The 20053-nt window shown below is 39.4% G+C and overlaps 2 protein-coding genes across 2 annotated transcripts; one reads left to right on the top strand and one right to left on the bottom strand.

Moving 5' to 3' along the window:
* Positions 1–44: 44 nt before the first annotated feature.
* On the top strand, positions 45–18361 carry AT2G17930 (Phosphatidylinositol 3- and 4-kinase family protein with FAT domain-containing protein). Its single transcript, NM_127347.6, has 35 exons — positions 45–476; positions 674–1389; positions 1553–1678; positions 1777–1862; positions 2035–2143; positions 2402–2497; positions 2617–2679; positions 2762–2821; positions 3258–3326; positions 3696–3777; positions 3868–3920; positions 4007–4078; positions 4157–5389; positions 5808–6797; positions 6891–7226; positions 7527–7785; positions 7872–8094; positions 8220–8610; positions 9078–9227; positions 9333–9554; positions 9752–9973; positions 10393–11043; positions 11263–11520; positions 11616–11963; positions 12371–12783; positions 12874–13291; positions 13488–14786; positions 14971–15231; positions 15326–15616; positions 15696–16124; positions 16244–16675; positions 16792–17070; positions 17146–17697; positions 17794–18003; positions 18075–18361. The coding sequence occupies exons 1-35, from the start codon at positions 419–421 to the stop codon at positions 18192–18194; spliced, it is 11577 nt and encodes a 3858-aa protein (NP_179383.3). The 5' UTR covers positions 45–418; the 3' UTR covers positions 18195–18361.
* Positions 18362–19937, bottom strand: AT2G17920 (nucleic acid binding / zinc ion binding protein). The gene has a single exon (NM_127346.2). It carries the CDS (start codon positions 19839–19841, stop codon positions 18918–18920), a length of 924 nt encoding a protein of 307 aa, NP_179382.2. The 5' UTR covers positions 19842–19937; the 3' UTR covers positions 18362–18917.
* Positions 19938–20053: the final 116 nt, after the last annotated feature.

Below are 20053 nucleotides of genomic sequence, written 5' to 3'. Positions count from 1 at the left end.
AATAAAATGCACACAGGCCTCTTGAAATTATATTGGGCCGAAAATTTTGGCCCATTAAGGAAACAATAAAACTGGGCGGTACAAGTCGGCGATCTCGCCCGTGAATCCTCTCGGAGTTCACAGAACTCACTATTCAAAGAGAGTCGTCACAGAGAAACAAAAATGAGAGGGAAAATTGCTTAGAGAAGCATCATCTTCCATAGTCTTCCTCCTCTAATTCGTTAGTCTTTGTTCAAACGATTCTGGGAAACTCTCCAGAATTGTCTCTAGTTTAGTAGCTTTTGTAAAAAACCTTCGCTAAAATTCCACTTGTTTTGACCTAGTCTGGCACTTGTACGGTGCGTTTAGAGATCGTCGCGTCGGTGATCGGCGAAAGAGCTCCGCCGTGTAAATTATTTCGCTCAGCTCTTTGTTCACCATGAGTCCAATTCAGAATTTCGAGCAACACTCCCGTCGTCTCGTGGATCTTGACCTACGTAATTTCTCTATTGATTTCACTCTCTATATAACTCAAATCAGCTTCCTTTGATTTTGAATTTTGAGAGAATTTTCATGATTCTCGTATGAATTATAGTCTGACTTCGACTCAGTTCTTGTTTTAGTTTTAACTGTGAAATCAAAAATTCTTTTGTTTTTTTTGTTAATTTATCTGTTTTGAAATTGTTTTGTGTAGCTATTCCAACAAGGCTTGAGATGGTGGTGGAGGTCAGGGACAGTCTAGAGATAGCACATACGGCAGAGTACTTGAATTTCTTAAAATGCTACTTCCCAGCATTCTCAGTTATTCTTCTACAGATTACTAAACCGCAATTTATCGATAATCCGGAGCACAAACTGCGGAACATTGTGGTTGAGATCCTCAATCGTCTTCCACACAGTGAGGTTCTTCGTCCCTTTGTTCAGGACCTCTTGAAGGTTGCAATGCAGGTGCTCACCGCAGATAATGAAGAAAACGGTTTGATTTGCATTCGGATAATCTTTGACCTTCTTAGGAATTTTAGGCCCACGCTAGAAAACGAGGTTCAACCGTTTTTAGACTTTGTCTGCAAAATCTATTCGATTTTCAGATTCACTGTCAGCCATTTTTTCGATAATGTTAAAATGGAAGAAGTGAAGCCTATGGAGATGCCTACGTCTTCTGATCAGTCCCTTACCCCTACCCCACCTATCGGGAATGTGCAGCTTAATCCGAGTACTCGGTCATTCAAGATAATCACAGAGAGCCCCCTTGTTGTTATGTTCCTTTTCCAGCTGTATAGCCGACTCGTTCAGACCAACATTCCTCATTTACTTCCACTGATGGTTGCTGCTATATCTGTCCCTGGACCTGAGAATGTCCCTTCACATTTGAAGCCTCAGTTCATAGAGTTAAAAGGTGCACAGGTTAAGGTGAGACAATGTTTCTTCGTAAGGAAGGGAACCAAAGCTTTCTACATTGTTGGAAATATTATTATATCAAGGCCTACACCGACTCATTGTTTGATCTGAATTATATTGTTTGTAACTGGGAGATGACATGATATATTGACTTTTGTTTTCGGATCATTTGCAGACGGTTTCTTTTTTGACTTATTTGCTAAAAAGTTGCGCCGAATATATCCGTCCGCATGAAGAAAGCATATGCAAAAGCATTGTAAATTTGCTTGTGACGTGTTCAGATTCTGCTTCTATCAGAAAGGTGGAAAACCTTATGGTCCTTTTCGTCAGTATGTTTTCTCTGGTGACACAGTTAAGGGAGTGCAGCTAAAGATTTACTTTTCATTACATAAAATGCAGGAACTCTTAGTCTCATTAAAGCATGTGCTTGGGACGGATTTCAAGAGAGGCTTATTTCCTCTGATTGACACTCTTTTAGATGAGAGGTATGAGGCTTAAGGCATCTGAAATTCGAAAATTTCGAAAATTTTCATATTTCTAAAGGAGATGTTTGGTTAAATCAAGCACAGCTTTTGTCCGCATATAGTTTATCTAGTTGAAGTATCTATAAACAAGTATTGACTTTTTTCAGGTATTCTTCTTTGTCTTCTGTGTTAGGGTTCTAGTTGGAACTGGGCGAGCATGTTTTGAGTCTTTGAGGCCTTTGGCTTACAGCCTACTCGCGGAGATTGTTCACCATGTTCGCGGAGATCTTTCTCTCGCACAGGTTTTTACTGATGCAGAACTTTAAACAGTATTAAACGTTGATTGTGATAGCCTGGATTCATTATAAGTGAAAATACTTCATTACAATACGCAATTGCACTGTGTGTGGAAAATTTTAGGAATGTAACATATTGATCAATTTTCTTTGCATCATTAGGCTTTCCTTTTTGACGTCATTTTTTTTTCCCCTTATTTTTTGTCGAGCTTAATGAGTGCATTTCCTTTACATTCCTCTGATTAACTATAAACAACGTCACAGTTATCACGGATTATCTACCTATTTTCAAGAAACATGCACGACTCTACCCTCTCTCTTAGCATTCATACAACATGTGCCCGACTGATGCTGAATCTGGTAATTCTATATTCTCTACCGTGCTTGTCTTGTTTAATTCGATAAACTGCTTTAAACAGGGATATAGTTTATTTATTTTTTCTGAATTAAGCTTCAATCAAAACTTGTGTTTGATACAGGTAGAACCAATATTTGAGAAAGGTGTTGATCAGCAGTCAATGGATGAAGCACGGATTTTACTGGTAGAAATTCACTGGAGAGTTCATTTTAGAATTGATTGGCTTCTCTGTCCATTAACTTACCTCATGTTGCACCTGTAAATAGGGACGTATCCTGGATGCCTTTGTGGGGAAATTCAGTACTTTCAAGCGTACTATTCCTCAGGTAATGCTGGTTGCTGTTCAAAATCGGATGTTGTGATCAAGAGTTCAATTTTTTTTGGCTTTGTTTTCTTCTATTACTGATGATTTACTGTTTGTTAAGTTTCAAAACCAAGTTATGCTGCTATTAATTTGGTCTCTTTCCTTCTAGTGTTTGAGATTGGGAAAGATGTGTATTTATTATTGAGGTGATCACTTGATCTTCAGGGGCAGTTTGCAAGATGCATTTGCTTTCTTGCTATAACTTTCAGTTTTCAGATGGTCTTTGAGAATAGCTGCAAAAAGTATTCTTGCTTGATATGTCATTTCTTTATTTTTATGTTACCTTTAAATTATGTGCTAAGAGGTTAATAAAAAGGCATCTTGAGCCTTCAGCTAATTCATTTCTCAACTCCATTATATTTTTGATGTTTTACCTATTCTTGCTTTGCGATTCGTAGCTTTTGGAGGAGGGTGAGGTGGGAAAGGATCGGGTCACTTTGAGGTCGAAGCTTGAACTTCCTGTCCAGGTAATTTGTGTCGCTCATCAGTGATTACTTTTTTTTCTTTCTTTCTCTGTTTTAGTGAGTAATACGAATTATCAGTAATACGAATTATCAGCCAATGTGTGATCGTCTTGCACATGTTTATATTCAAACTCAATTGCTTATTAAAAGCTCTCATATTATCTTACACCGTTACATGGACATTCCACTTTTGCTTTAAGTTGGAATATAGGTGGTATTGTAATTCCAAGCTGGATTCTTAGATTTTATACTAGGCTTTTTGTCTCCTGATGAAGCATTATGCAGTCTTATTGATAACTTCATAAATTTTCTTTTGTTCGACAAATGGATTATCTAGAAGTTTTATTTATTGCTAGACCACACTGGTTGCAGGCAGTTTTGAATTTGCAGGTTCCTGTTGAACATTCCAAAGAAGTGAATGATTGTAAGAATCTGATCAAGACACTGGTCATGGGTACTGAATCTTAGCAGAATTATCTTTTTACATTGACCATGATTCTATACTTGACGATCAATATTTATTCACTTTCTTGATTGTGTTCAGGAATGAAAACAATAATATGGAGTATTACCCATGCACATTTGCCTCGACCTCAGGTTTGTGTTAAATTGTCTCTTGTATCAGTGTTCTATTGTTTTGTCATGCAAGTATATTAATTGTGACGGTTTCTCCTGCTGGCCAGGGGATGAACCCTCAAGCTCTTGTTTCACAATCATCTGCTCCGCAGGGTTTTAAAGGAATGAGAGAAGATGAGGTACTGCTTGTAAGATTATTTACTTTAGTCATTAATAGTGCATGGCTATAAACCTTAGTAATCTCTGCCTTGAAGTAGGTGTGGAAAGCTTCTGGTGTTTTAAAGAGTGGTGTCCACTGCTTAGCTCTCTTCAAAGAAAAGGATGAGGAAAAGGAAATGCTGAATCTTTTCTCCCAAATTCTTGCTATTATGGAACCTCGAGATCTAATGGACATGTTCTCGTTATGCATGCCAGAGCTTTTTGAGAGCATGATTAACAATAACCAACTGGTTCAGATATTTGCCGCACTCCTGCAAGCTCCCAAAGTTTACAAGCCATTTGCAGATGTTTTGATTAATTTACTAGTTAGCAGCAAACTTGATGTTCTGAAGAATCCAGATTCAGCTGCAACTAAACTAGTTTTGCATCTGTTTAGATGCATCTTTGGGGCTGTCACCAAAACACCATCTGATTTTGAAAGAATATTACAGCACCACGTGCCTGTTATTATGGAAGTCTGCATGAAGAATGCTACGGAAGTTGAAAAACCTCTTGGTTATATGCAATTGCTCCGCACTGTGTTCAGAGGTCTTGCTGGATGTAAATATGAGCTGCTTCTGAGAGATTTGATCCCCATGCTGCTACCTTGTCTTAATATTCTTTTGACAATGCTAGAGGGTCCAGCTGGGGAGGACATGAAAGATCTTTTGCTAGAGCTTTGTTTGACGCTTCCTGCACGCTTAAGCTCCTTATTGCCATATCTTCCCCGTCTCATGAAGCCTCTTGTATTCTGTTTGAGGGGAAGCGATGAACTTGTGAGCTTGGGGTTACGCACCCTTGAATTCTGGGTGGATAGTCTGAATCCTGATTTCCTGGAACCTAGCATGGCGAATGTGATGTCTGAAGTGATCTTAGCATTATGGTCCCATTTGAGGCCTGTGCCATATCCTTGGGGTAAAAAAGCCTTACAAATCCTTGGAAAGTTGGGTGGTCGCAACCGAAGATTTCTGAAAGAGCCACTTACACTTGAATGCAAAGATAACCCAGAGCATGGGCTTCGCTTAGTTCTGACGTTTGAGCCATCAACACCTTTTCTGGTGCCATTAGACAAATTTATTAATCTTGCAGTAGCAGCAGTTATTCAAAGAAATCACGGCATGGACATATACTACAGAAAGCAAGCTCTAAAATTTCTCCGTGTATGCTTATTGTCCCAGCTTAATTTGCCTGGATGTGTCACTGATGTGGGTCAAACGCCCAGGCAATTATCTACTTTGTTACGTTCCTCCGTGGATTCATCTTGGCACAGGAGTGAAGCAGTGGAAATCAAGGTTAGTTTTAAGCATCATTCTTATAATCTTAATTTCTCATGGTTGGACTCTGTACTTTTTCTTTCACATGACAGAGGTTATCTCTGTGGCAGGTTATCTTATTTGTCTACTTTTTGAATTCTGGCACATTCTAGGTGTATCAATGCCATTTAGTTATGATGCATATCGGCTAGGATCTTGACAGTTGGTATTAGAGAAAAGTTTCTTGATTGACCCACATTGACGTGGGGCATGATTATGATTCTTTAATACTCGTTTTGTTACCATTCATTTTCTTAATAGATAATTGATCTTGTAATCTTGTATATATGTCGTCTTCTCTAGATGTACTCTTTTTTCCTTATAATACCTGTTTCACTTTGCTTAATATGCTGAAGAAAGATTCATTACATTAAGTGGGCTGTTTCTTACTGTGTAGGCTGACTTAGGAGTGAAAACAAAGACTCAGTTAATGGCTGAGAAGTCAATCTTCAAGACACTGTTGATCACTATACTTGCTGCCAGTTCTGATCCAGATCTCAGTGACACGGACGATGACTTTGTTGAGAACATCTGCCGGCATTTTGCGATTATTTTGCATGTTGACTATACCTCCTCAAATGCATCAACTAGTACTAGTTCACTCGGTGGTTCTGTGATTTCAACAAGTTCCAGATCCAAGAGTAATCAATCATCTAATTTAAAGCAGTTAGATCCTTTAATATTTTTGGATGCACTGGTCGATGTGCTTGCAGATGAAAACAGGCTCCACGCCAAAGCTGCTCTGAATGCGTTAAATGTGTTTGCTGAAACACTTTTGTTCCTCGCTCGTGTCAAACATGCTGATGTGTTGATGGCTAGGGGTGGTCACAATGCCTCCATGATTGTCTCGAGTCCTTCTACAAATCCAGTATATTCACCCCATCCAAGTGTGCGAATACCAGTGTTTGAACAACTTTTGCCTCGACTTTTACACGGCTGTTATGGGAGCACATGGCAAGCGCAGATGGGAGGGGTTATGGGGTTAGGTGCATTGGTGGGGAAAGTGAATGTTGAAACATTATGTTATTTCCAAGTAAAGATTGTTCGTGGTCTGGTTTATGTTTTAAAGAGGCTTCCTGTTTATGCTAGCAAAGAGCAAGAAGAGACAAGTCAGGTACTTATGCAGATTCTACGTGTGGTTAATAATGTTGACGAAGCAAACAGTGAAGCGCGTAGAAAAAGCTTTCAAGATGTTGTAGAATATCTTGCCACAGAGTTATTCAATCCTAACGCATCCATCCCCGTGAGGAAAAATGTGCAGAACTGCCTTGCACTTTTGGCTAGCCGAACTGGAAGTGAGGTAACTGAGTTGCTTGAGCCTTTATACCAACTATTACTACAGCCACTTATAATGCGTCCACTCCGATCAAAGACAGTTGATCAACAGGTGCGTCGCAGTGCTATTTTTCTTTTGTGTATCTCTCTCCGATCTTGTCTTCCTCTTTGTCTTTAATGTTTACCTTATTATATCTACATACAGGTTGGAACAGTTGCAGCTCTGAATTTCTGTTTGGCTCTGAGGCCCCCCCTTCTAAAAGTGACTCCAGAGTTGGTTAATTTTCTGCAAGAAGCATTACAAATTGCTGAGGCTGATGAAACTGTATGGGCTGTGAAGTTGATGAATCCTAAAGTGCTTACATCATTGAACAGACTTCGAACAGCTTGTATTGAGCTTCTCTGCACTACTATGGCGTGGACTGATTTCCGAACGCAAACTCACAATGAACTACGTGCCAAAATAATTTCCATGTTCTTCAAGTCTCTAACATGTAGAGCACCAGAAATTGTGGCAGTTGCTAAGGAGGGTTTAAGACAGGTTTGTAGTTGTCTTTTATCTTAATCTGGATTCTTGCATGCACATATAATTTGAAGATTTTTGAGATTTTTGGTGAAGAAAATAGATATTCCTATTCGTACTAGTCTGGCTAGTTTTCTTTCTGGGGAGTAATTGATATGTGCAACCATGGTATAGCTACATGCAATACTTGCCTTGTGAAATATGAGGAACTTGCTCAACGGAGTGATCATAGGAATCTATTTCTTGATATCTATGACGTTAATTTTTTATCCTTATAATTTTTTTTTTTTTTTTTTGAAATTCTATTTTCTGATTTAGGTTATCAATCAACAACGCATGCCCAAGGAACTTCTTCAGAGTAGCCTCAGGCCAATACTTGTTAATCTGGCACACACAAAGAATCTCAGTATGCCTTTACTGCAAGGTCTGGCACGCCTTCTCGAACTTCTGTCAAATTGGTTTAATGTAACGTTAGGAGGAAAGTTACTGGAGCACCTTAAAAAATGGTTGGAGCCAGAGAAACTTGCCCAGTCCCAGAAAGCATGGAAAGCTGGAGAAGAGCCAAAAATAGCGGCTGGTAATTTGGGTTTTGAAAATAACTAATTGATGTCTAGTCATATGATTATTCACTTGAACACAACTCTTCTTTTGTTTACATGGCAGCTATTATCGAGCTCTTCCACTTACTTCCACATGCTGCATCAAAATTTCTAGATGAACTTGTAACCTTAACCATTGATTTAGAAGCAGCTCTTCCTCCTGGGCAAGTGTACAGTGAGATTAATAGCCCATACCGTCTACCGCTTACCAAATTTTTGAATCGATATGCGGCCCTCGCGGTTGATTATTTCCTTTCTAGATTAAGTGAACCAAAATATTTCCGAAGGTGAGGACAATGTCTTATGATAAGCTTTCGTTCACCGCATCTTGTAAGAAGTTTACTATAAGCTTGGAGTAGATTTTCTAAATATGCTAACTATACTTGCTATTTCCTGTAAAAACAAAACTCAGGTTTATGTATATAATCCGATCAGATGCTGGCCAGCCGTTAAGAGAAGAACTTGCAAAGTCTCCACAGAAGATACTGTCATATGCCTTTCCTGAAATTTCGCCAAAACCTGATCCTACATTGAGCACGACGGCTTCAACTCCTCCTGCTACATCATCTGGAGATGAAAATCATATCTCTGTTAAATTAGAGAGTTCTAATGTGGCATCAACAAAGGCTAATATAGCATCCGATGCATACTTTCAGGGGCTCTATCTCATCAAAACAATGGTGAAACTGATACCCAGCTGGTTGCAGAGTAACCGCAGTGTTTTCGATACCTTGGTTCTCATTTGGAAATCACCTGCAAGGATATCTCGTTTGCAGAATGAGCAAGAACTGAATTTAGTTCAGGTAGTTTCTTCTATCTCAACCACTTATAATTTTTGGCTTTGCATTGTGTTTCATGCTGAAGCTGCGTAGTTTGATAGGTTTCCTGGAAATAGCCAGGTATGAAAAGTTAAAACTGATGTCTAAGATTAGAAACCATTACAGGTAATGATTGCTGCTGATTTGTAGCCATATACTGGTGCTAGAGATTTCGCTACACTCTGGAATATGTTAAATTTGTTTCGATTGAATTCTTGATTTGCCTGTGTTGTGATGGTATGCACATTTTTTCTTATATTGCTTGTTGGAACGCTCCTGACATTGTTTCAATTTCATCTTTTAGTATTTATTGAGCTACCAACGTATATATAAATTTCTTTTTAATCATGAGGGTATGGTGAATATAGCTGTGACATTTGAAAATTGAATAGTTTTCCTTTTGAGTTATGTAAAATATTGGAATCTGAAGTCTTTTGTGTCCTCAAACTCAGGTGAAAGAGAGCAAATGGCTTGTCAAGTGCTTCTTAAATTACCTGCGGCATGAAAAATCTGAAGTGAATGTTCTCTTTGATATTCTCTCCATTTTCTTGTTCCATAGCCGCATTGACTACACCTTTTTGAAGGAATTCTACATTATTGAGGTATCTGAGATTTTAAATTTTAGTTACAATTTCTATCTGACTCCATTTTAGTTTTCACACTTTCAGCAGTAGTATAGTATAATAACTGGGATATATATTCATCAGGTTGCAGAAGGATACCCGCCCAACATGAAAAGAGCACTCCTACTGCATTTTCTTAACCTTTTCCATTCCAAACAACTCGGCCATGATCATTTAGTTCAAGCGATGCAAATGCTTATTCTTCCAATGCTCGCCCATGCTTTCCAAAACGGCCAAACTTGGGAGGTTATTGACCCTGATATAGTCAAAACCATTGTTGAGAGGCTTCTTGATCCACCCGAAGAGGTAGGTTCCTTTACTCCCCTAAACAAATATATCAAGAAAATTGTGGGGAAGACTTCTTTATAATTGTCATACTGGTTATGAATGTATCTGTACAGGGTTTTGGGGGTTACCCTGTACAAATGTTCATAAATTTATTTTTCTCCACTTTTTCAGAATTGTTAAGATCTTATTGTTAAATCTCCTCATGATTATTGTAGGTTTCGGCTGAATATGATGAACCTTTGAGGATTGAACTTTTGCAATTAGCAACTTTGCTTCTAAAATATCTTCAGAGTGATTTGGTTCATCATAGAAAAGAGCTCATTAAGTTTGGATGGAATCATCTCAAACGGGAAGATAGTGCCAGTAAACAGTGGGCATTTGTTAATGTTTGCCACTTCTTGGATGCTTACCAGGCTCCTGAGAAAATCATTCTTCAGGTACCGTTAAAATTTATATGTCAGTGATGTTTATTGATTTTCTTGAATAGAGAAAAAAATAATTTTCTTGAAACTTCTGATATCATCGTATTTCATATAAATCTCCTCTTTCCATTGGTAAAACCCTGTTGTCATAACATTTGTGTATGACTGTGACGGTCAATTATTTAGCTTAAGTGGAAATCATTTACAATGCGATTGTTGATAGACAAACTACATGAAGCGAGATCTGAATGCATATTTTTCATAAAAATGCATGTTTGTTAGACTTCATGGTACTATGACATGCACGTGGTTAGTTTTTGTCTATGACGTTACTCCTCCCTGCATCTGAGTAAGCTGAAGAGAAGCATATGCCTACAAAAACAACTTCGTCTAATTATTAAGTGACACAAATGTAATTTGCCAATTGGATGTAGGTTTTTGTTGCACTTCTTAGGACATGCCAGCCGGAGAATAAGATGCTAGTTAAGCAAGCCCTGGATATTCTAATGCCAGCGTTGCCTAAAAGGCTACCTCTTGGAGATTCACGCATGCCAATTTGGATAAGATACACAAAGAAAATTTTGGTGGAGGAAGGTCATTCAATTCCAAATTTGATCCACATCTTCCTACTTGTTGTTCGGCATTCAGATCTCTTTTACAGCTGTAGAGCACAATTTGTCCCTCAAATGGTGAATTCGTTAAGTCGTCTAGGTTTGCCATATAATACTACTGCAGAGAATAGGAGGCTCGCAATTGAACTTGCTGGATTGGTTGTCAGCTGGGAAAGGCAAAGACAGAATGAAATGAAAATGGTCACTGATACTGATGGAACCAGTCAGATTACTGATGAAATGCATACTTCATCTGGTGCTGATCCTAAGCGTTCAACTGATGGGTCTGCCACATCAGAAGATCCAAGTAAACGAGTCAAAATCGAACCTGGTCTCCAATCAATCTGTGTAATGTCGCCTGGCGGTGCATCATCAATCCCCAATGTAGAAACTCCTGGATCTGCTACCCAGCCTGACGAGGAATTCAAGCCAAATGCTGCCATGGAAGAAATGATCATTAATTTTCTCATAAGAGTAAGGCTTTATACTCGTATCTTACACCATGGAACATATATTTTACTTTGGTTAGCTTTTCAATTCTCTTAACCATGTCACCTCATGTCTAAGAGTGTATGTGCGTGCCATTGCTCCAGCTATTACAAATTCATCTATAAGTCGAGTTGAATTTATCAGAATCGACCTCACTTCTAGTTTTGTTTCTCTGTTTTAAAAATATTTCGCTTTCTTGAACAGGTAGCGTTGGTAATTGAGCCTAAGGACAGGGAAACCAACACTATGTACAAACAAGCATTAGATTTGCTTTCACAAGCTTTGGAGGTTTGGCCAAGTGCTAATGTCAAGTTCAACTATTTAGAGAAACTGCTGAGCAGCATGCCACCGTCTCAGTCGGATCCATCAACAGCACTTGCTCAGGGATTGGATGTCATGAACAAAGTTCTAGAGAAGCAGCCACATCTTTTCATTAGAAACAACATCAACCAGATCTCGCAGGTATAGTTGCTGCAGTAACCTGTTATTCTAAGATTTGAAATACAATAGTGTTGTTTGCCTGCTGTCACTTGATTTACTGTTTGTTTCTTCACTAGATTCTTGAACCGTGTTTCAAACACAAGATGCTCGATGCTGGTAAATCGTTGTGCTCCTTGCTGAAGATGGTGTTCACCGCATTCCCATTGGATGCGGCTAATACACCTCCTGACATAAAGCTATTGTACCAGAAAGTCAATGAGCTGATAAACAAACATGTGAATACTGTTACTGCTCCACAAACTTCAGGAGATGATAACTCTTTTGGTTCGATTAGCTTTGTACTTCTTGTCATCAAAACCTTGGCCAATGTACATAAAAACTTTGTCGATTCATATGTGTTGGTGCGTATCCTTCAGCGCCTTGCACGAGACCTGGGATCAGCAGTGGGTTCTCATCCTAGACAAGTACGTCATTCTTACTTAAATTTTTTTCTGCTAAGAGGTCAATACTGCTTGCTTTCGTTTGTATGGGAAGTTTAAATGAGATTTAAAAATTTACTTGGCATTTTCCACGTTAGTGAGTATTGGAATCTCCTATGCATCTTTTCAGCTTTGCACCAGTGACTTTCATTAATGTCTTGTAAAGATCTTAGGAGTTAGACTGGTTCCTCTCTTACATCACCTTTCTACTCAGACTCATGCTTTATGTTATTAGCTGACATCTTTCTGGTCTTTTCATACATCAAGATATCATTTCTATCCCTGTTTTCCTGTAATCTACCCTTTTTCCATCTGACTAGTGGATGGAGACTAGATAACCTAGTCGTTACCCAATCACGGCTTACTCTGGATCTTTTTCTCTCCATTTCCAGGGCCAGCGAACAGATTCAGATTCTGCAGTAACTTCTTCTCGTCAAACTGCTGATGTTGGAGCAGTCATATGTAATATAAAGTCGGTCTTGGAACTTATTGATGAAACGGTCATGCTTATAGCAGATTGCAAAAGATCTGTTACTCAAATTTTGAACACCTTGCTTTCCGAAAAGGGTACTGATGCTAGTGTGCTTCTCTGCATACTAGACATGATAAAAAGGTGGGTTGAGGATGATTTCAGCAAAACAGGCGCATCTGGTTTGTCTGGTTCTTTCCTTACCCAAAAGGACGTACTTACTTTTCTCAATAAGCTTTCTTATATTGATAAGCAACACTTCTCATCTGAGGCTTTGGAAGAGTGGGATCAGAAGTATCTTCAGCTGTTATATGGACTATGTGCTGATTCAACAAAGTACGTTCGTTGCTTTTTCATTTTTCCTCCCTTTTGTCACATCTTTCTGTTAGGAGATGGATAATATATCTTCATCTATTTAATGAACAGGTATCCTCTAGGCCTACGGCAAGAAGTCTCTCTGAAAGTTGAAAGACATTTTATGCTTGGTTTACGGGCAAGTCATCCTGGGATGAGAAGGAAGTTCTTCTTGTTATATCACGAGTCTCTTGGAAAAACTTTGTTCGCGCGGTTGCAGTATATTATTCAAATTCAGGATTGGGAAGCTTTAAGTGATGTTTTTTGGCTTAAACAAGGTCTTGATCTCCTTCTAGCTATCTTAGTCGAGGACAAGCCAATTAGCCTGGCGCCAAATTCTGCAAGGGTACTACCACTTTTGCCTTCAGATAATCCTGGAATACAACACCAAGCTCCTGCTAACTTAGAGGGTCCCGAAGAAGTTACTTCAATGTTTGACAGCATTGTTATGAAGCATGCACAATTTCTGAGCGCGACCAGCAAACTTCAGGTGATTACAAATCATTTAAAACTTTCTTTAGTGTTATCATGGGTCTTTCTCTTTGTTATTCCTGATCGAAAATGTTGACTAGATTACCGTAAGTCCTTAAGCGCTATATCCACCTGATCCATATGGGTTATCTGAATAATACGTTATTCATATACTGATTACTGAAGTTTATAACTTTTTGAAATTTCCACTATAGGTGGCTGATGTGGTCATTCCTTTAAGGGAGCTGGCTCACACGGATGCCAATGTTGCATATCATCTGTGGGTTTTGGTATTTCCAATTGTATGGGTAACCCTGCTCAAGGAAGAACAAGTAGCATTGGCTAAACCTATGATTTCTCTACTATCGAAGGACTACCATAAGAAGCAGCAAGGACACCGGCCAAATGTTGTCCAAGCACTTCTGGAAGGACTTCAATTGAGCCACCCTCAACCTAGGATGCCTAGTGAGCTTATCAAATATATTGGAAAAACGTACAATGCATGGCATCTCGCATTGGCATTGCTAGAGAGCCATGTGATGTTGTTCATGAATGACTCAAAATGTGCTGAGTCTCTTGCTGAGCTTTATCGTTTGTTAAATGAAGAAGATATGAGATTTGGGTTGTGGAAGAAGAGGTCCATCACCGCTGAAACAAGAGCTGGACTTTCATTAGTTCAGCATGGTTTTTGGCAGCGTGCTCAGAGCCTCTTTTACCAGGCAATGGTTAAGGCAACCCAAGGCACGTATAACAACACAGTCCCTAAAGCTGAAATGTGTCTGTGGGAGGAGCAGTGGCTTCACTGTGCCAGTCAGCTTAGTCAATGGGATGCCCTGGTAGATTTTGGCAAAAGCATTGAGAATTATGAAATACTGCTTGATAGTCTTTGGAAATTACCCGATTGGGCATATTTGAAAGATCACGTGATACCAAAGGCACAAGTGGAGGAGACTCCAAAGCTTCGTTTGGTTCAATCTTATTTTGCCCTTCATGACAGAAATTCAAATGGTGTTGGAGATGCTGAAAACACAGTGGGGAAAGGCGTTGATCTTGCCTTGGAACAGTGGTGGCAGTTGCCTGAAATGTCTGTTCATGCTAGAGTGCCTCTACTGCAGCAATTCCAACAACTAGTTGAGGTTCAGGAGTCTGCTAGAATTCATGTTGACATCGCCAATGGGAACAAAGTTTCAGGAAATACTGCGGTTGGTGGACTTGGTAATCGTTATGCAGATCTGAAGGATATTCTTGAGACTTGGAGGCTGAGGACTCCAAATGAATGGGACAATATGACAGTCTGGTACGATATGCTACAGTGGAGGAATGAAATGTATAATGTTGTTATTGATGCATTTAAGGACTTTGCTACTTCAAATTCTCCACTTCATCACCTTGGTTTCCGTGACAAAGCATGGAACGTCAATAAGCTTGCCAGGATAGCTAGGAAACAAGGGCTTTATGATGTTTGTGTTCAGATTCTTGAAAAAATGTATGGACACTCAACAATGGAAGTACAGGTACATTTCTCCAAAATCTTTAATTGCAGCACTCTACACAAGAGCTGTATATTTTTGCTTTTTTTTTGGTTTCATATCTCATCAAGTTTTTTTAATAGTTGGTTTCATTTGTTTTTAAAGCTTGTGATACTGTTATTTATGAAAGTATCTTCCACATCTTCTGTCTTTGGGTGTGTGAGTGCAGGAAGCTTTTGTTAAAATTAGAGAGCAAGCAAAAGCTTATCTGGAAATGAAGGGAGAGCGTGCTAGTGGTCTTAATCTGATCAATAGCACAAATTTGGAGTATTTTCCAGATAAGATCAAGGCAGAGATATTTCGTCTGAAGGGGGACTTTCATTTGAAATTAAATGACACTGAAAGTGCTAATATCGCATATTCCAATGCAATCACCCTGTTCAAGAATTTACCCAAAGGATGGATAAGCTGGGGAAGCTATTGTGACATGGTATTTCTTGTGACTGTGTTCTGTCTCTTATATGGCTCCTAACATTCCCCTAAAATTTGTATTCCGTGTACTTATATTTTACTCGCTTTTGTAGGCATACCAAGAAACACAAGAAGAAATTTGGCTTGAATATGCTGTCAGTTGCTTTCTTCAGGGAATAAGATTTGGTGTTTCTAATTCTAGAAGTCATATAGCTCGTGTTCTTTATCTTCTTAGTTTTGATACAGCGAATGAGCCTGTTGGCAGGGTCTTTGATAAACACTTAGACCAAGTTCCTCACTGGGTGTGGCTTTCTTGGATCCCACAGCTGTTACTTTCCCTGCAAAGAACAGAAGCACCTCATTGCAAATTGGTTTTATTGAAAATTGCTGCAGTTTTCCCACAGGTAATTTACCTTTAGCGTTTATGACTAATTCGTGCATTATGATTATTTTATCTGAGTATGTGGCGATTTTCTGTTTCAGGCTCTCTATTACTGGTTGCGCACATACTTGCTGGAACGACGTGATGCAGTAAATAAATCCGAACTTGGCAGATTAGTTTTGGCTCAAAGAATGCAGCAAAATGCCACTGGTGCAGGTCATGGTGGAAGCAATTTACCATCAGAAAATCAAATCCATCAAGGCGCTCAAACAAGTGGGGCTGGTGGAACACATGACAGTGGTAACCCACATGGGCAAGAAAGTGAACGCTCCACTACGGAAAATAATCTCCATCCTGGTAGTGATCAACCTATGCACCAAAGCAGCTCTGCGATCAATGATAACAATGAAAACACAGTGAGACGGAATGGTGCATCCTTGGCAATCTCTGCTGCGGGTGCATTTGACGCTGCCAAGGATATCATGGAAGCTCTTAGGGGTAAACATAACAACTTAGCCAGCGAACTCGAGGTGATACTTTTTTTCTGTACACATCAACCATATTCAAAAAAATTGCTCTAACTACTTACAACGGAGCAGGTTCCTACCTCTTTGGTTGGATGATCTAAGCAAGTTATCTTCCTTTTCAGGTTCTTCTCACGGAAATAGGCTCGAGATTTGTTACATTACCGGAAGAAAGACTGCTGGCGGTTGTGAATGCTCTGTTACATCGCTGTTACAAGTATCCAACTGCTACCACTGCCGAGGTTCCCCAACCACTCAAAAAAGAGCTGTCGGGTGTCTGCAGAGCTTGTTTCTCGGCAGATGCTGTAACCAAGCATGTCGAATTTGTAAAAGAGTACAAACAGGATTTTGAGCGTCACCTTGATCCAGAAAGTACAACTACATTCCCTGCCACACTCGCTGAGCTGACCGCTCGACTGAAAAAGTGGAAAAATATTCTTCAGAGCAATGTTGAAGACAGGTTTCCTGCTGTGTTAAGATTGGAAGATGAGAGCAGGGTTTTGCGTGACTTTAATGTTGTTGATGTGGAGATACCAGGGCAGTACTTTGCTGACCAGGTAGAAATAACACTATTAAGTCTGGAAATTTGAACTACGTTTCCCTTGCACTTAATTTATGGAACACTTTTTTAATTTTGATTTGATTGTGAAAATAATTATGCTCAATTATCCAGGAAGTAGCACCTGATCATACAGTAAAGTTGGATAGGGTTGGAGCAGACGTTCCTATTGTTCGAAGGCATGGAAGCAGCTTCAGGCGGTTGACTCTTATTGGCTCAGATGGCTCGCAAAAGCACTTTATAGTCCAGACATCATTGACGCCTAATGCTAGAAGTGATGAACGCATCTTGCAGCTTTTCCGTGTAATGAACCAAATGTTTGATAAGCATAAGGAATCAAGAAGACGGCACATTGGAATCCACACTCCAATCATCATTCCTGTCTGGTCTCAGGTGATTTTTATACCATGAATTCAGATTTGATGTTTCATTGGATGAGTATTGGATTTAACAAACATTTGGTTTCAGGTCCGGATGGTTGAGGATGATCTCATGTACAACACTTTCCTTGAGGTGTATGAGAATCACTGTGCACGAAATGACCGAGAGGCAGATCTTCCAATTACCCACTTTAAGGAGCAACTCAATCAAGCTATATCAGGGCAAATATCAGCAGAGGCAATAGGAGATCTTCGTCTGCAGGCATATATTGACATCACAAAAACCTTGGTCAATGACAGTATCTTTTCTCAGTACATGTACAAGACGTTGATGAGCGGAAGCCATATGTGGGCTTTCAAGAAACAATTTGCAGTCCAGCTAGCAGTCTCCAGTTTCATGTCCTTCATGCTACAAATTGGTGGGAGGTCCCCGAACAAGGTCTTGTTTGCAAAAAACACCGGGAAAATGTTCCAGACAGATTTTCACCCTGCTTATGACGCCAATGGGATGATTGAATTTAACGAACCTGTGCCTTTCCGCCTCACAAGGAACATGCAAGCTTTCTTCTCTCAGTTTGGAGTCGAAGGTCTCCTCATGTCATCCATGTGTTCAGCAGCGCAAGCAGTAATCTCCTCCAAGGTAAAGGGATAATTCAAAAACTATATATACAAAAACTAAGTGATGCAACAAGCCACTGATTGATCTCTGTGTCTCTATTGTCTTGCAACTTTTCAGCAAAACGAACATCTACGGTACCAACTTGCTATGTTCTTCCGTGATGAATTGTTGTCTTGGTTTGGAAGAAGACCTCTTGGTGTGCCGATTCCTCCTGTTGGAGGAATTGCTACTTTGAACCCAGCTGAGCTGAAGCACAAAGTTAACGCCAATGTGGAAGATGTCATTAAACGGATCAGAGGAATAGCCCCACAGTACTTTTCCGAAGAGGTACATACATCATCATAATGCTTTATCAAAATCATATAAGATCAAACATATTAATGGATTTATTTTTGTAGGATGAGAATACGGTGGAGCCGCCGCAGTCAGTGCAAAGAGGAGTGAACGAGTTGGTGGAGGCAGCCTTGTCGCCTCGCAACTTATGTATGATGGATCCAACATGGCATCCTTGGTTCTAACTGCAAAATAGTTTACTTATAAATTTATAATTTGTATTTACGTGTTTTTAATTTAATGGAAGCTAACATTACTCATTAGGGTTGTAAATATGTAACCTTTATGTATTTATAACTCCTTTTGGTCTGTCGCCTTTTTGCAACATTTTCTGTGTTATTTTTTTTTTTTTCTCATAAGTGTTGCCTTTTATTAAAACTTCAGATTGTGAGGGTTACAAAAGTGGAATCATCCACGTACAGACAGAAGACAACATCTTAAAATTTAAAAACATGGACTAACCAAACATGAGGGTTCCATGTTGCAAATCAAACAAACTAGCAAACATTCAAATTGGAACCGGAAAGGTTAAGAAGTTCAGATATGTCATGTTCCAAAAAGTGATACTGAGACCATATCTGAACTCTTATTCAAACTCTTAACTTCAACATTAACATGAAATCATGTTAGTTGTAAATCAAAAAATTGATAGATCAAGCGAGTGATGTTAGCGTTTCTTTGGAGGTTTCGGAATACCTCCCATGTTTAGATCTGTTTCTTGTTGCTTGTTCTCTTGTGAATCCTTTTCACATTGTAGGATTATCATGTTTTTGCGTTTGGATGAGTCGCCAAGGTGCAGGTTATTGTTGGATTCCCTATCCTCAACACGTCTTGATGATTCTCCTGTTTCATAAACCCGTCTGACTCCTGGTGTGGGCGCAGCAACAGAGGATTGATTAGTGTTAGATTTAGGGGAAGCTTGAAGTCTGCCAATACCACTTTGAGTAGTAGGATGAGTGTAAGGCTGGAAAGCTGCAGTTCTTAGATGGGAAGTAGGGAGTAGCAGCAGCTAACTCTTGGTGATTCAGTGGTGGTGCAGGCACTCGTGGAGGAGGGGTTAAAGGAGCAGGGAAAGAACTTTCAGTCATCTGAGACTGAGAGTTGTTGCTTGATCTTAATACACTGTCATGTAAAGCTGCTCTCTCTCTGTCTAGAATCTGAACCCTTGGACGGTAAGGACAGTAGTTTCTGTTGTGAGTAAACCTGAAACAGTTACTACAAATACGCCTTAAACGTTCATACTGAAACCTGATTAAAGCTGATTCTCCCGACTCAAACGTGATGCGTTGAAAGAACCTTAAACTGTCTGTAATACCAACACGAACTCGAACTCTAATATAAGCAATCTGAGTTGATGTAGTATCATGAAAGTCCAAGGAAATGATTGCACCAATCTCTTGAGCTATTTCTAAAGCAGTTTCTTCAGATACATAAAGGAAGGGAATACCTCTCATCTGAACCCAGAGATCAATGGTTGTCACAAAGTTCAAAGCAGGAGCAGGCTGCCAACGTTGAGATGCGACAAACCAATTGTTGAAAAGCCAGGGTTCCCTCCTTTGAACTGATAGCAGGTCCATTTCCGACTGAAAGAGGAATTGCACATATGTATCATCTATAATCCTGCCATGAACATGAGCTGTTAAGCCCCAGGCTCTAGGTAGAGCAGTAATAATAGCCTGAAGGTTTTGGACCCTTGGATTCAGAGGTCGAGCAATGATGCTAAGTCTGTTCCGGCCTGCAACCATGATGTATGCTTCATTTGGGATGAACAAAGAAGGACCCTCCTGTCTCAACTCCAAATTCTGTATTTCGTCCCAAAGCTCATCCGCCATGTTTAGACAAAATGAAAGAGAGAAAAGAGATTGGGATAAAAGAGAAAGCACAAAACTAAAAAGTATATATTGAAGACTAGAAGACTAAAAAACTTGACCTCTTAATAAAAAAATAAAAGGAATAAAAATATCTTAATAAACCTTGAAGCGAGAAGATTAAGATAACTAAAAGAAAGAAAAGGACAAAAGAAATCGCAACTTGTAAGAAGACT

The sequence above is a fragment of the Arabidopsis thaliana genome, chromosome 2 (assembly GCF_000001735.4).
Source record: "Arabidopsis thaliana chromosome 2, partial sequence".
NCBI classification, from domain to species: Eukaryota; Viridiplantae; Streptophyta; class Magnoliopsida; order Brassicales; family Brassicaceae; genus Arabidopsis; species Arabidopsis thaliana.
This window is presented reverse-complemented; position numbering and strand designations above follow the sequence as displayed.

What these genes read in the sequence shown, in the direction of transcription:
- AT2G17920 (NM_127346.2), bottom strand. Translation starts at nt 19,841, where the DNA reads ATGGCGGATGAGCTTTGGGACGAAATACAGAATTTGGAGTTGAGACAG.
- AT2G17930 (NM_127347.6), top strand. Translation starts at nt 419, where the DNA reads ATGAGTCCAATTCAGAATTTCGAGCAACACTCCCGTCGTCTCGTGGAT. An exon ending in GACACTCTTTTAGATGAGAG is followed by an intron (nt 1,863 to 2,034) that starts GTATGAGGCTTA and finishes CTTCTGTGTTAG; the next exon opens with GGTTCTAGTTGGAACTGGGC. An exon ending in ACTTAGCCAGCGAACTCGAG is followed by an intron (nt 16,125 to 16,243) that starts GTGATACTTTTT and finishes CTTCCTTTTCAG; the next exon opens with GTTCTTCTCACGGAAATAGG.